Raw genomic sequence first — 17,592 nt, forward strand, 5'->3', positions numbered from 1 at the left:
AACCAACAGTCTCTCAAAGCAGTTCATTGTCAGAGGTTATACATCCCCTAAGTACTGCATTTAGTGCAGTGGTTAATATGTTTGGATTCACTTCATGTCTGCTCTTCAGAACATCTTAGTTCATCTGTTCACATTTCATAGTTTTTTGACATGAAGTTAACATTGACATCTTAACCAGTGCACCAAAGAAAGTAAACTTTGTAAAGGTTTGGGTTTGTGGGAAAAGCAGTCAAGTAACTCATGCTATCTTTGTTGGTATCTTTAAAATGGGGAACTAAAGCCAGTCTTTTGCTGTTGAACTCTGTTTCGATATTATGTACAACATTGTATTGGGGATTTACTTTTTCTGTCCTACTCAATAAACGTCTAATCAGCACATCTGGATTGCTTTTTGAACAGCACATTATTAAGTTAACAAAAAGAACAATTTTCGTCCTTAGTTGTGAAATTCAAGAACTATCCATTCCTATACCATTAACTTTCAAGAAATATTACGATATTTAGAAAGATGACACTGTATTTTGTACATCAACTGACAGCACAAATACATAATCACTGAAACTATTCAGTACAACATCACTGAAACCATTGTTATGGACTCGACCCGCTCCCCTCAAAATATTTGAAGAAGGTAGCCTAGACTCGAACTTGTTCTTATTATAACGGTGAATGTAAAACATCTGTTCCAGATGCAATGCGAATTGTCGAACGACTTAATGTTAAGCTGTATTTAAATACAATCAAAGAAAGACAAACTTAGAATGACTTAACTTGATTGGAAAACTTAATAGGATAATAGGTACAGTAACTATTACTAATTAACTGTTCAGTTATAGCAACATCCCACAAACAGCACTCCCTGGCAAATAGAAAAAATCAGACACTGATTCACGCACGCACTTCTGCAACTCAGGAGGAAGAGAAACATGAAAGGGAAATTCAGAGAGAGTGGCAGCCAGGAGACATTCACTGAAGCTTCCAACTATGTTCAGGACACAATCGGTTCCGATATTACTGAAAAAAAATCGAAAACCCAGATATCTGGTCCTGTGAGAGCTGGACACACCTATTCAGGCTTTTCTTCAGAAAAAAAAACCTCCCAAGCTGATTCCTCAAGTGATCTTCAATACTCAGCTCGAGACCTCTGCCTTCCCACCTCGCCAAAATGAAACAGAACAAAATAAATTCTTAAAATGACCACGCAGTGCACAATCACTAAAACCACTCAGTACACACTCACAGGCACCATTTAGCACACACTCACTGGCACCACAGTGCACATTCACTGACACCACTCAGTACACACTCACTGACACCACAGTACACATTCACTGGTACCACTCAGTGCACACTCACTGACACCACTCAGTACACATTCACTGACACCGCACAGTACACACTCACAGGCACCACCCAGTACACACTGACTGGCACCACTCAGCACCCTCTCCCTGACACCACTCAGTACACGCTCACTGACACCACCCAGTGCACACTCACTGACACCACTCAGTACACAATCACTGATACCACCCAGTACACACTCACTGACACCACTCAGTACACACTCACTGACACCATACAGTACTCACTCACTGACACCACTCAGTACATGATCACTGACACCACCCAGTACACACTCACTGACACCACTCAGTACACACTCACTGACACCACTCAGTACACAATCACTGACACCACTCAGTACACACTCACTGACACCACCCAGTACACACTCACTGACACCACACAGTACACAATCACTGACACCATTCAGGACACACTCACTGACACCACGCAGTACACAATCACTGACACCACTCAGTACACACTCACTGACACCACTCAGTACACGCTCACTGACACCACTCAGCACCCTCTCACTGACACCACTCAGTACACACTCACTGACACCGCTCAGTGCACACTCACTGACACTACTCAGCACACACTCACTGGCACCACTCAGTCCACAATCACTGACACCATTCAGTACACACTCACTGAAACCACTCAGTACACACTGACTGACACCACGTAGTACACACTCACTGACACCACTCAGTACACAATCACAAACACCACACAGTACACACTCACTGACACCACTCAGCACCCTCTCACTGACACTACTCAGTACACATTCACTGACACCACTCAGTACACACTCACTGACACCACCCAGTACACAATCACTGACACCACCCTGTAGACACTCACTGACACCACTCAGTACACAATCACTGACACCACACAGTACACACTCACTGACACCGCGCAGTACACACTCACTGACAACATTCCATACACAATAACTGACACCAGACAGTACACACTCACTGATACCACGCAGTAGACACTCACTGACACCACTCAGTACACACTCACTGACACCACACAGTACACACACACTGACACCACACAGAACACGCTCACTGACACCACTCAGCACCCTCTCACTGACACCACTCAGTACACACTCACTGACACCACGCAGTACACAATCACCGACACCACTCAGTACACACTCACTGACACCACTCAGTGCACACTCACTGTCACCACTCAGTACCCAATCACTGACATCATTCAGTACACACTCACTGACACCACTCAGTACACACTGACTGACACCGCGCAGTACACACTCACTGACACCACTCAGTACACAATCACTGACACCACTCAGTACACAATCACTGACACCACTCAGTACACGCTCACTGACACCACCCAGTACACACTCACTGACACCACTCAGTACACACTCACTGACACCACGCAGTACACAATCACTGACACCACCCAGTACACACTCACTGACACCACGCAGTACACAATCACTGACACCACCCAGTACACACTCACTGACACCACTCAGTACACACTGACTGACACCGCGCAGTACCCTCTCACTGACACCACTCAGTACACATTCACTGACACCACTCAGTACACAATCACTGACACCACACAGTACACACTCACTGACACCACGCAGTACACACTCACTGACACCACCCAGTACACACTCACTGACACCACTCAGCACCCTCTCACTGACACCACTCAGTACACAATCACTGACACCACTCAGTACACAATCACTGACACCACTCAGTACACGCTCACTGACACCACCCAGTACACACTCACTGACACCACTCAGTACACACTCACTGACACCACGCAGTACACAATCACTGACACCACCCAGTACACACTCACTGACACCACGCAGTACACAATCACTGACACCACTCAGTACACACTCACTGACACCACTCAGTACACACTGACTGACACCACCCAGTACCCTCTCACTGACACCACTCAGTACACATTCACTGACACCACTCAGTACACAATCACTGACACCACACAGTACACACTCACTGACACCACGCAGTACACACTCACTGACACCACCCAGTACACACTCACTGACACCACTCAGCACCCTCTCACTGACACCACTCAGTACACAATCACTGACACCAGTCAGTACACACTCACTGACACCATTCAGTACACACTCATGAACACCACACAGTGCACAATCACTGACACCAGTCAGCACCCTCCCACTGACACCACTCAGTACACGCTCACTGACACCATTCAGTACACACTCACTAACACCACACAGTACACAATCACTGACACCAGTCAGCACCTTCTCACTGACACCACTCAGTACACACTCACTGACACCATTCAGTTCACACTCACTGACACCATTCAGTACATGCTGGCTGACACCACGCAATACACCCTCACTGACACCACTCAGTACATACTCACTGACACCACCCAGTACACGATCACTGACACCATACAGTACACTCTCACTGAAAACCACGCAGTACACCCTCACTGACACCACTCAGTACATACTCACTGACACCACCCAGTACACAATCACTGACACCATACAGTACACTCTCACTGAAAACCACGCAGTACACACTCACTGACACCACTCAGTATACGCTCACGGACACCATTCAGTACACATTCACTGAAACCACTCAGTACACACTCACTGGCGCAACACAGTACACACTCACTCACACCACTCAGTACACAGTCACTGACACAATTCAGTATACACTCACTGACATCACTCAGTACACAATCAATGACACCACGCAGTTCACAATCACTGACACCACTCAGTACAAACTCACTGACACCACCCAGTACACACTCACTGACACTACTCAGTACACATTCACTGACACCACGCAGTACACTCTCACGAACACCACTCAGTACACGCTCACTGACACCACGCAGTACACAATCACCGACACCACTCAGGACACACTCACTGACACCACTCAATACACACTCACTCACACCACTCAGTACACACTCACTGGCACCACTCAATACACACTCACTCACACCACTCAGTACACACTCACTGGCACCACTCAGTACACACTCACTGACACCACTCAGTACACACTCACTCACACCACTTCGTACACAATCACTGACACCACTCAGTACACACTCACTGACACCACTCAGTTTACACTCACTGACACCATGCAGTACACACTGACTGACACCGCGCAGTACACTCTCACTGACACCACGCAGTACACACTCACTGACACAACACAGTACACTCTCACTGACACCACTCAGTACACACTCACTGACACCACCCAGTACACACTCACTGACACCACACAGTGTACGCTCACTGACACCACGCAGTACATAATCACTGACACCATTCAGAACACACTTACTGACACCACGCAGTACACAATCACTGACACCACTCAGTACACATTCACTGACACCATCTCAGTACACACTCACTGACACCACTCAGCACCCTCTCACTGACACCACTCAGTACACAATCACTGACACCAGTCAGTACACACTCACTGACACCATTCAGTACACACTCATGAACACCACACAGTACACAATCACTGACACCAGTCAGCACCCTCCCACTGACACCACTCAGTACACGCTCACTGACACCATTCAGTACACACTCACTAACACCACACAGTACACAATCACTGACACCAGTCAGCACCTTCTCACTGACACCACTCAGTACACACTCACTGACACCATTCAGTACACACTCACTGACACCATTCAGTACATGCTTGCTGACACCACGCAATACACCCTCACTGACAGCACTCAGTACATACTCACTGACACCACCCAGTACACAATCACTGACACCATACAGTACACTCTCACTGAAAACCATGCAGTACACACTCACTGACACCACTCAGTATACGCTCACGGACACCATTCAGTACACAATCACTGAAACCACTCAGTACACACTCACTGGCACAACACAGTACACACTCACTCACACCACTCAGTACACACTGACTGACACCGCGCAGTACACTCTCACTGACACCACTCAGTACACACTCACTGACACCATTCAGTACACAATCACTGAAACCACTCAGTACGCATTCACTAATCAGTGCACCATCACTGACGGTACTTAAAATATCAATATTGAAAGTACTTGGGCGTCAGTTAGCTCAGTCGATTGGGCACTTAGTTTGTGATGTGGACTGATGTCAACAACACGCATCGACTACTCGCACTGGCTGCAGTTACCATGAAGATGCTGTCTTCTCAAGCCTTGCCTGGGGCTTGGTGACCCTGTGGTTAAGCTGACAACCAGCTTTTTCTCGGATGAATCAGGGGGCTATGACTTTTACATGGTACTGTTACCATGCGAAATGTGCAACAAGGAGGAAAGGCAAAAGGGCAGATCAGGACCATGTTCCAGACATGTTCTCGATCAAATCTCTGACGCTGACGGGCTCCACTGTAGGTAGGTCCCCTCCATCCCAACTGTGTAAACATGGACTGCAGTGAGACCTAGTTTGAGGGGAAGAATGTAGAATATCTTTTGAGCGCACATTGGGTCAGATTTGAAATGACATATTCAATGTTTACAATTCTCTGTTGGTGCGAGTCTCTGTCGCGGCAGAAAAGGAAACTGTTTGCTGCTGAAAACCACCAAGGCAGACAGTTAGGAGGCTGGAAGAACACAGCAAGCCAGGCAGCATCAGGAGGTGGAGAAGACAACATTTCGGGTGTAAGCCTTCTTCAGGGGTGGGCCTGAGGGTGAGGGGAGCTGCAGATAAAGAGGGGGCTGTGGAGGAGGGTTTGGGTGGAGTGAGGAACAGAGTGGTGAGGTCAGGATAGGTGAAGACAGGTAGAGGGTATGCCCTGATTGGTCAATGGGAGGAATGAGTCCGGTTGGTAGCTGAAAGGAAAGGTCGGTTAGAGGACTGGAAGGAAGTGCGAGGGGCTGGGAACGGAGTCGGGGGATGGGGAGGGAGGTTATTTGAAATTGAGGAACTTAATGTTGAGTCCTTCAGGCTGTAGGCTACCAACTGGGTTCATTCCTCCCATTGATCAATCAGGCCGTACCCTCTACCTGTGTTCACCTATCACTGCCTCACCACTCAGCCCCTCTCTCCACCCAAACCTTCCCCCAAACACCCCCACCCCTTTACCTGCAGCTCCCATTATCCCCACCCTCAGTCCTGAGGGAGGGTGAGACCCAAAACATTCATTTCTCCACCTCCTGATGCTGCCTGGCTTGGTGTGCACTTCCAGCCTCCTGCTTGTCTACCTTGGGTTCCAACATCTGCAGTATTTTTTGTCTCTACCTGAAAGCACCCATCCTTATCCCGACATGATATTGAATGGTGTGCAGTGAGGAACCGCTGCATCATATACAGGCAATAGGGAAATCGCTGCTGCATGCCACTTTGGCAGCTCTGCTGCTTCTCTCCTGCTGCACTGACGTTGCTTTTACATCATGGGGTGTTTTAGGGCTCACTTCTCATCGGTCATGAAATGGTCAAGAGTGCTTGTGGTAAGTCATTGGGCTGCACCCAGTGGGCAAATGCCCAGGGTCACAATGTAAGGTGAGGTTACAGTTGCATGACACCTTCAATGTCTGGGTGTGTGTGTGCAATGCTTTGGACAGTCACACATGGCCTGGACACAGAGAAATCTCCCTCACAGCACAATGTACTTACTCCAACTACATTGGCCCTGGCCACAACCATTTTCATTTCCATTGAGCACTTGTGGTTTTCAGGAGAGTGGAAGCTCTTTGGGCCGTGAGTTCTGTGAGTCGATCTGAGTCTTCATCTGCACACTGAGCCTGATAGCATCAAACCCATCTGGTCAACATGCCAGCAGTGGTATGTAGCGGGGGGTGAGGGTAATGGGAGCTGCAGGTCAAGGGGAGGGTCTGTGTGGTGGAGGGTTTGGGTGGAGAGAGTGGGGCAGTAGTGAGGCAGTGATAGGTGAACACAGGTAGAGGGTACGGTCTGATTGGTCAATGGGAGGAATGAAGCCAGTTGGTAGGTGACAGCTTCGAGGGTACTTTCTTTGGAAGTCAGGCTGTTGCTCACCATCGATAATTCGACCTGAGCCCTTTCGTGGTCTATCTCCGCCCCACTTACACCGTGAGCTGTCCCACATTACCTTTTCACTTTTCTTCTGTTTGCACTCACCATGATTATGTTCCAGAGCGTTTTTCCTGCAGCACTGGACCCTGGATACCTGCACCCACACTTGACTGTCTGTGGATGGACACCTCACATTGACTATGGTGCACCACTTCAGCAACGTGGCTGGGTAGCCCCGAACAATGAGTAACCAGCATCGTGACTGATACTGTACAACTCTGCTCCTGTGTTCCTGTCTCTCACTGGATTGATGGCAATGGATTCACAGGGCTGACCATGGCCAACTCTCCAGGCTGCAGTAGTATGGTCAACCAAACCGTGACCACTCTGAGCAGCTCAGACCTTGCCCAAGCCCCTGGGCTGATATCAGAGACTGCCCAGAACTTGCCAAATTCCAAAGGTGATATTATTTTAGCCAGATTACACACCTTCCAATTAGACAATTTTGTTCTTGGGAAAGTGCTTGTCTTGAATCACACTGGTAGCCAGGAAGTCCCACAGGCTTCATTACATCTTATTTATTTATTTTTATTGTAAATAATAAGCCCTACTGTTCCCAATAAACTCCTGCCCACTGTGAAGCGAGGTACTCTAACATTGTTGAAGCCTTACAACTGCTGACACATTGAGAGTTATAGAGCTTCATCGAGTCGTGCAGCGCGGAGTCAGGCCATTTGGCCCAAACTGATCCATGCTGACCAAAATGCGCATGCACTCTGACCCCATTTCCCTGCACTTGGCCCATATCCTTCTAATCCTTTCCTATTCATGTATTTGTCCAAATGCCTTTTAAATGTTGTTAATGTACCTACCTCAACCACTTCCGCTGGCAGCTCATGCCAGGTGAGAGAAACTGAGGACTGCAGATGCTGGAGATCACAGTCACAAAGTGTGGTGCTGGAAAAGCACAGCTTGGCAGGCAGCATCCGAGGAACAGGCGAGTCCTAGCTTGTCCACCTCTCCCTATAAATCAGATTGCCGTGTTCTGGCAACATCCTTGTAAATTCTTCTGCACTCTTTAAAGTTTAATAACATCCTTTCTATAGCAAGGTGACCAAACCTGAACATAATACTTCAAGTGTGTCCTCACCGACGTCCTGTACAACTGCAACTTAGCCTCCTGACTTCTACACTCAAAGCCATGTCTGATGAAGACCGGTGTACCAAAGACCTTCTTCACTGACCTGTCTGCCTGTGACTCCAAAGAGGATTGATAGAGCGGTGGATGTGATCTCTATGTACTCCAATACGGCGCTCGATAAGGTTCCCCATGGGAGACTGGTCAGCAAGGTTAGATCTCATGGAATACAGAGAGAACTAGCCATTTGGATACAGAACTGGCTCAAACGTAGTAGTTAGAGGGTGGTGGTGGAAGGTTGCTTTTCATACTGGAGGCCTGTGACCAGTGGAGTGCCACAAGGATCGGTGGTGGGTCCACTACATTTTGCCATTTATAGCAATGATTTGGATGTTAACCCTGGTGTTATAGTTAGTAAGTTTGCAGATGACACCAAAATTGGAGGTGCAGTGGACAGTGAAGAAGGTTACGTCGGAGCACAATGGGATCTTGATCAGATGGGCCAATGGGCTGAGGAGCGGCAGATGGAGATTAATTCAGATAAATGTGAGGTGCTGCATTTTGGAAAGCAAATCAGAGCAGGACTTATACACTTAATGGTAAGGTCCTGGGGAGAGTAGCTGAGCAAAGAGACCTTGGAGTACAGGTTCATAGCTCCTTGAAATTAGAGTCATAGGTAGATAGGATAGTGAAGAAGGCGTTTGGTATGCTTTCCTTTATTGGTCAGAGTATTGAGTACAGGAGTTGGGAGATCATGTTGCAGCTGCGCAGGACTGTGGTTAGGCCATTGTTGGAATACTGTGTCCAATTCTGGTCTCCTCCTATCGGAAAGATGTTGTGAAACTTGAACGGCTTCAGAAAAGAAGGATGTTGCCAGGGTTGGAGAGTTTGAGCTATAGGGAGAGGCTGAACAGGCTGAGGCAGCTTTTTCATGCAGAGGGTTGTGCGTGTATGGAACGAGCTGCCACAGGAAGTGGTCGAGGCTGGTATAATTACAGCATTTAAAAGGTATCTGGATGGGTATATGAATAGGAAGGGTTCAGAGGGATATGGGCCAAGTGCTGGCAAATGGGCCCAGATGAGGTTAGGATATCTGGCCGGCATGGCCGAGTTGGACCGAAGGGTCTGTTTCCGTGCTGTACATCTCTATGAGTCTACGTCTCCACTTTCAGAGAACCATGCAGCTAAACTCCAAGGTCCCTCTGTTCCACTACACTCTTTAAGGCCCCAGCATTCAGCACGAAACTCCTACCTTGATCTGACTTTCTAAGATGCAAGACTCACACTTATCTGCATTAACCTGGGCCCACTTCCCCAGCTGATCAAGGTCCTGCTGCAATTTCTGATAACCTTCCTCAGTGTCCACCATCCCGCCTATTTTAGTCTCATCGGCAAAATTGTACTTCTTGTATTTAAAAAGCTGTGAGCAAAATACTCAACAATGAATCACTTCCCCATTTCACTGCAATGTCACTTTTTATTTTACTCAGGCTGCATGGGGGATTGGCGGTGGGGGAGAGGGAGCGTGCAACGTTTCACAGCGCACAATTACCACGGCCTCTCTGTTCCCTCTCATGCACTTTGCACTGCCAATTCTCATAGAGGCTGACCAAGTCAGACAAAAAGCAACACCTCACCCCTCAATAAACTCCGTTATTCACCAAACTCCTCGGTTCAGATTCTGTTGCAAGCTGCACTCAGCGACCAAGTGCGCTCCAATCTCATTGATTGATAAAAACGGCGAGTTCGTTCATTTCCGGCTGGCAGACTGACACTTCCTTGGTGGCCTGCAGAGGGAGAAGACTCACAAGTGACTCACTAAAGATAGAAACTGAACTGAAAGGTTCAGACTTTATTCTACTTGAACGGGTCATTGGGAGGCAGAGGAGAGGAGCACAGGCTTAAACATGAAAAGAGGAAGAAAAGATTGAATGCTGGGCTGCTCTCCTTTTCCCGACCTTCCTGTGAAATCGGGACCCAAATTGCATGATACAGAATGGGTTTCCACTTCGTGCATGTGATTTCCTGGACAGCGCTGGAGCAGATTGGGATGAACTTTCCAGAACATTTCTTCCCGAGTAAATCATGCAGTTCTTCTGACAAAGTTACTTTGGCAGAAGGTGAAATCCCAAAGGGACAGGGTGCTAGTTGGCGAGATGGCTGCTGTGTGCTGCAAAATAATAGCAACAGCACAACTTCATTTGGGCTGGGGGTGGGTTTGCACCTGTCTACTCATCCTGCCCCTGACAATGTAAGCCAGTGGCAAACCACCACTGACTCACTGTCAAGAAAATGGTTCAGGATGAGACATCAGCAGACCACGAGTGAAGGACCCAGTTTTGGGCTGGGCACTGATGACGGAATGAAATTTGGAAAAGAAGGAATAGGAAGGATTCCTTCTATGAATTCCCGCCATGAACAACAGGTCACCATCATCCCTGACTCCTGCACTGTCATTCTCCTGGATAACACCATTGTCTAGAAATGTAAATAGAGCACCCAGAAATACATTCCGACCTGGGGTGTCTGAAGCACTACAAGGGAGTAGCTCAGCACCCAGTAACTGCTGGTGATTCCGTTCCCTCGTGAATGAATCACCAAAAATGGACGCTTTTGTTTTCATTTGAACCCTTTCGAAAGTATTGGTTCCCCAATTCTATCAATCGAGCTTCTAGCAGACATTGTGACGCAACTCCAGAGCAAGTGAGACTGGCTCAGAGGTAGGGACATTACCACTGAACTGCAACGTTTACAATTGATGCTGGTTGGGGAACAATGGGCGCTGGAAGCTCTCGTCAATTCGCCCATTTGACCAGTTGGTGGAGCCTCTAGAACACAATCCTCAGGAACTGTGTGTCTGTGGAAAGAGGGTTCTTCCAAACGCCTGTCACACTCTGCTCTCTCTCTGCATCCTGTCAACCCGAACAAGCACCAAAACAGCTCAGTCCTCGAACTTTGTCAGCAAGGCTCTTCAACTTCAATTCATACTTTCAACATCAGAAATCCGCTCAAAGAGGCAACTTTTTAAGCAATAAAGACACATTTGTCGCGAAAAGGCAGCCTCTGGTTGGGCGGATCAACTTGCAAATGTTCAAAGCGGGCGGAGGTGGAGGGATGCACAGAGTCTCTGAGGGTTGGAGGGAGCCCAGACAGGGAGAGGCCAAAGTGGGTATTGGGCCAGAAGGAGTGTCATAACATGGAGAGGAGTGCGAGCCCCGCCTTGGATCTGGGTGGTCCCGGGCATTGAGTGAACACGGACTGTTGGATGTGGGCAATGGGGGGCGGGGGGAGAATGGGTGACCGTTCAGGAGGGGACTGGGCTAGCAGCACACACTGCCGAGTTGAGGAAAGGCCTGAGACAGCTGATGACACAGAGTGGGCGTCGTGTCTGGGAGGAGAGAGAGAGAGAGAGAGAGGGGCTGGGCTCCCCACAAGCGGACCCGTTCCCCCTCCCCCTTCCCAGCCCCCGGGGGCACAGGGTGGCGGCTTGTTCCTCCCCTCTGTCGGCTGCTCCATTGTGGGCGGCTCCTTGTCAGCTGTCAGTCCCTTGGCCAGCCCCCTCACACATCCACTGGGACATAAAAGCAGCCGAGTCAACCCTCAGCCCCACCGAGCCGTTCAGTTTCGGAGTGTGCTCTCTCTCTCTCTCTCTCACTCTGAGTGTGGGTCTCTGTTTCTGTCCACCCCCTGAACAACCTCGAAATGACATCGCAAACCATCATCACCACCACCAGCAGCAGCAGGAAGAGCGGAGGGATAGGAACTAGAGGGAGCATGCATGGATCCGGGTTTTCCGCCGGCTTCAATCGGTTGGGAGGCGGAGGGAGTTTTCAGACATCCCGGCGCGCCCAAAGTGTCGTCCTGGGACCAACCCAGAGGATGTCAGCCTCCAGATTCTCCACTGGCTCTCGGATGTCCGGCATCGGCAGCAGCAGAATGAGTCTAATAGGAGGGGGCTCCGGCAGGATGGGCTTCGGGGGAATGAGTTCTCAGGGGCTGATCCAGAGAACCGCTGCCCTGGACCTGAACGCGCCTTTACCCCAAATCGACACCAGTCAGAACGTTGTCCGCCTGCAGGAGAGCCAGCAGCTCCAGGGACTCAACGACCAATTCGTTGATTTCCTTCCCAGGGTAATGCTCAGTGGGGTCCAGGCAGGTGGGTCTCTAAACTGGGTTCTCTGTGTCTTTCCTCTCTTGTCTTAACTGTCTCTCCATCTCACCCCGCCAGGTTCGGCACTTGGAACAGGTCAATACTCAGCTGAGTATCAAACTGAAACTTCTGCAGGATCAAGGCGAATACAAATCCAACATCGAGAGCATGTTCCAGTCCTACATTGAGAATCTGAGGAACCAACTGGACACGCTTCGCAAGGAGAAGGAGAGGTTCGATGCTGAACTGCTCCAAATGCAAGGGCTGGTCGAGGACTACAAGGGCAGGTCAGTGAGCTGCTGCCGGACTTGGTCCCGTATCGCTTCGGAGGCGGTTTCCTATCGGAACGAAACCAAATCCCAGCTGCAGAATGAGATCACTTTGACAAACGGCCACAATGTGAGCTGAGGGAACGGGCCGCAGCGTTGCTCTGTCGGCGCCACTGAACTGCACACGGCCGGGCTGTTACTGTCTGGGAAACACCGGCAGAGGGACTGATCCAGCTCAGAACCTGGTTTGACAGGGTCTAGTTGGTGGCGGGAGGGGGAGGCGAAGAATAACGGAGACTGAGACAAACAGGGACTGTGATAGGGACGGGCCAGAAAGACTTGAGCCTCGGTAAAACAATCTCTTTCATTCCAGATACGAAGATGAAATCAACAAGCGCACAGAAATGGAAAATGAGTTTGTCCTGGTCAAGAAGGTGAATGTTACAAAGCCACACGCTCCAGTTCTCCGTTTGCGGGCACCTTTGGTCAGTTTGATCCAAGTATTTTCTCCCTGTGCTCTTTAGGATGTCGATGACTCGTACATGAGCAAGGTGGAGCTGGAAGCGAAGCTGGAAGCCCTGACCGATGAAATTGAATTCCTGCGGACTATCTATGACGAGGTAAATATGTGCCTTGCCTCACCAGCTGTCCTTTTGCCAATCTTTTGTCCATTCAAGTCTCATGCAATGTAGCCCGAATGGTTTCCAATCACCTTCCAATCTTTCTCCCCGTGCCCTGTAGGAACTCCGGGAGCTCCAGGCCCAGATTCAGAATACATGTGTCAACGTGCAATTGGAGGGTGGGCCGAAGCTCAATGTGCAGGAGCTGTTGGACATCGCCAGGAAACAGTATGAAGCTTGTGCCCAGCAAAGCCGCGAAGATGCGGAAGTTTGGAAACGGACCAAGGTGAAGGTTCCTATTCTTTGGCCCATCTTTCTGACTCGGGCAGGAGCGTGAACTGTGGGACTAACTCGTTCTCAATATCTGTTTGCAGATGCAGGAACTGTCCATGGCGGCTGGACAAGGTGGCGATGATATCAATGCGCTGAAGGTAGAGATAAAGCAGACAACAGATCAGATCCGGAGAATGAATGCAGACATTGATAACCTGAAAAAAGAGGTACGCACAAGTCTAAAATCAAACTGAACACTGTAAAACACTTTTAAACACCTCTCTCTCTCTCTCCCTGTCTGTCTCTCCGTCTTTTCTGGCTTCTCTCCCTGTCTCACACGATCCAAAAAGCAATAATTCGTTCAGAAGCGATTGAAGGGTCGGCTGAATGCGGTCCATTTCTAACCGCCTGGGGGGCTCCCTGTTGTCTTTCCCGATGGGAATGTGTTGCTGGTCAGTCTGCAATCCACACCGTCCCGCTTTTCCCAAATCATGGGGAGGAGGGTGAGCCTTTTTTTTTTGCCAAAGTCTCGCTCGGAGCACTGGGGCTGAGCCTCAAACACTGAAGGAACTGACCAAATGAATATTGATGTTCCTCAGCGTGTGAGACTGGAGGAAGCGATCCGGGAAGCGGAGGACCGCGGTGAGATGTCTCTGAAAGAATGTAAATGTCGGATTTCGGATCTGGAAAACGCCATCCTCCAAGCTCAGCAAGAGCTTTCCGCACAATGCAAGGAATACGAACGGCTGATGAGCATCAAGCTTGCACTGGACATTGAAATTGGCACCTACATGAAACTACTGGAGACAGAAGAGACGAGGTAAGATAAGGGCTAGTTGCTAATCGCAGCCATCACATTGAGTGCTGTGCAGGCAAATTCCAGTCTGCACTTGCAGTTGACTGGTAGCTGTGATCCCTGAGAATGGAATGGGATGGAATACAGGCAGTGTGAATGTGAAGGTGGTTCTGTAATCAGTGACTGACCTCCAGGTCCCACTGAAAGGTCAGGACCCCCACTCCTCACCCTCCAATAGCTTGCTGTCACCTACTACCTGTGGCAACAGTAACGACTGGGCACTTTGCCCGAGGGCAAGGAGCCTGACTGTGCCCATTCAGAAGTGTAGCCCAGGAGATGTCAGTGTCCCTGGGAGAGGGAGATACCTGAGGAAACAGAGGGAAGTCTGACTGTGATTTCCTGTCATTGTCCGCTATAATCTGAGAATGTTTCCTTTCTCAACAGGATGGCAAGTGGGGTAAAAACCCTCAACATCCAGCAAGTACAGAGCCAAGGTAAGAGAATGTCTGTTCTGAGTGAAGGTCGATGATTCTTTCTCCTCAGTATCTGCCCAGCTCCATTCCAATCAGCCATCATCACTCCCCACCTCACAAACCTGATGCTTTCACCATTTGACTTTGCAAAATGGTGCCGAATCTCCACCCTTTGCCATCCTATTTAACATCCCTGATTTACATCACCACACCAGCTTTCAATGTTTAGGACTAGCTTCCATCACTCCTCCCTTCTCTCTCCCTTCTCTGTCTCCTTCTCCACAAACTAGATTTTCCGCCACCTTTTTCTCATCGTCCTGGTAGATTTCAAGGTGGAAATTGTTTCTTTGATTAAGCTCCTGCAAAACATCTTGGGCTATCGTACTTCACTAAAGATACGCTGTGAATTGTAGTCATCTTTCATGTTGCAATTGTTCTTTTAAATTGTAACACCCAGATAATACGTCAAGTTTATTTTTACTCTGTCCCCTTTTCCAGGCGGTATGCAGCAGGGCATGGGCTTTGGAGGTGGATCATCTGCCTTTCAGACCTCGCTGAATTTAGGTGTGAGTAACAGATCGATGTCGAGTGGACAAACTTCATATCAAATGAAGAGCACAGGACTGAGTCAACAAGGGTTCATTTAAAACCAACAGTCTCTCAAAGCAGTTCATTGTCAGAGGTTATACATCCCCTAAGTACTGCATTTAGTGCAGTGGTTAATATGTTTGGATTCACTTCATGTCTGCTCTTCAGAACATCTTATTTCATCTGTTCACATTTCATAGTTTTTTGACATGAAGTTAACATTGACATCTTAACCAGTGCACCAAAGAAAGTAAACTTTGTAAAGGTTTGGGTTTGTGGGAAAAGCAGTCAAGTAACTCATGCTATCTTTGTTGGTATCTTTAAAATGGGGAACTAAAGCCAGTCTTTTGCTGTTGAACTCTGTTTCGATATTATGTACAACATTGTATTGGGGATTTACTTTTTCTGTCCTACTCAATAAACGTCTAATCAGCACATCTGGATTGCTTTTTGAACAGCACATTATTAAGTTCACAAAAAGAACAATTTTCGTCCTTAGTTGTGAAATTCAAGAACTATCCATTCCTATACCATTAACTTTCAAGAAATACTACAATATTTAGAAAGATGACACTGTATTTTGTACATCAACTGACAGCACAAATACATCATCACTGAAACTATTCAGTACAACATCACTGAAACCATTGTTATGGACTCGACCCGCTCCCCTTAAAATATTTTAAGAAGGTAGCCTAGACTCGAACTTGTTCTTATTATAACGGTGAATGTAAAACATCTGTTCCAGATGCAATGCGAATTGTCGAACGACTTAATGTTAAGCTGTAGTTAAAATACAATCAAAGAAAGACAAACTTAGAATGACTTAACTTGATTGGAAAACTTAATAGGATAATAGGTACAGTAACTATTACTAATTAACTGTTCAGTTATAGCAACATCCCACAAACAGCACTCCCTGGCAAATAGAAAAAATCAGACACTGATTCACGCACGCACTTCTGCAACTCAGGAGGAAGAGAAACATTAATGGGAAATTCAGAGAGAGTGGCAGCCAGGAGACATTCACTGAAGCTTCCAACTATGTTCAGGACACAATCGGTTCCGATATTACTGAAAAAAAATCGAAAACCCAGATATCTGGTCCTGTGAGAGCTGGACACACCTATTCAGGCTTTTCTTCAGAAAAAAAAACCTCCCAAGCTGATTCCTCAAGTGATCTTCAATACTCAGCTCGAGACCTCTGCCTTCCCACCTCGCCAAAATGAAACAGAACAAAATAAATTCTTAAAATGACCACGCAGTGCACAATCACTAAAACCACTCAGTACACACTCACGGGCACCATTTAGCACACACTCACTGGCACCACAGTGCACATTCACTGACACCACTCAGTACACACTCACTGACACCACAGTACACATTCACTGGTACCACGCAGTGCACACTCACTGACACCACTCAGTACACATTCACTGACACCACACAGTACACACTCACAGGCACCACCCAGTACACACTGACTGGCACCACTCAGCACCCACTCCCTGACACCACTCAGTACACGCTCACTGACACCACCCAGTGCACACTCACTGACACCACTCAGTACACAATCACTGATACCACCCAGTACACACTCACTGACACCACTCAGTACACACTCACTGACACCATACAGTACTCACTCACTGACACCACTCAGTACACGATCACTGACACCACACAGTACACACTCACTGACACCATACAGTACTCACTCACTGACACCACCCAGTACACACACACTGACACCACTCAGTACACACTCACTGACACCACTCAGTACACAATCACTGACACCACTCAGTACACACTCACTGACACC

The 17,592-nt window shown here is 48.2% G+C and overlaps 1 protein-coding gene across 1 annotated transcript; it reads left to right on the top strand.

Annotated features, from left to right (window-relative positions):
* The first annotated feature begins 12,279 nt into the window (after nucleotides 1-12,279).
* LOC148134674 (keratin, type II cytoskeletal 8-like) lies at nucleotides 12,280-16,126 on the top strand. The gene is made up of 9 exons (XM_087985473.1): nucleotides 12,280-12,723; nucleotides 12,821-13,029; nucleotides 13,385-13,445; nucleotides 13,536-13,631; nucleotides 13,753-13,917; nucleotides 14,006-14,131; nucleotides 14,504-14,724; nucleotides 15,145-15,194; nucleotides 15,672-16,126. Exons 1-9 carry the CDS (start codon nucleotides 12,295-12,297, stop codon nucleotides 15,818-15,820), a joined length of 1,506 nt encoding a protein of 501 aa, XP_087841599.1. The 5' UTR covers nucleotides 12,280-12,294; the 3' UTR covers nucleotides 15,821-16,126.
* The last annotated feature ends 1,466 nt before the right edge of the window (nucleotides 16,127-17,592 follow it).

The sequence above is a fragment of the Chiloscyllium plagiosum genome, unplaced genomic scaffold, assembly GCF_037043375.1.
Source record: "Chiloscyllium plagiosum isolate Xiang-an unplaced genomic scaffold, Cpla_swu_hap1 HiC_scaffold_53X, whole genome shotgun sequence".
In the NCBI taxonomy this organism is placed as follows: Eukaryota; Metazoa; Chordata; class Chondrichthyes; order Orectolobiformes; family Hemiscylliidae; genus Chiloscyllium; species Chiloscyllium plagiosum.

Bases quoted from the DNA above. Each gene is read 5' to 3' on its own strand.
- LOC148134674 (XM_087985473.1), top strand. From the start codon at position 12,295: ATGACATCGCAAACCATCATCACCACCACCAGCAGCAGCAGGAAGAGC. The intron at 13,030-13,384 runs GTCAGTGAGCTG...CTTTCATTCCAG, and splicing joins GTCGAGGACTACAAGGGCAG to ATACGAAGATGAAATCAACA. The intron at 13,918-14,005 runs GTGAAGGTTCCT...ATCTGTTTGCAG, and splicing joins AAGTTTGGAAACGGACCAAG to ATGCAGGAACTGTCCATGGC.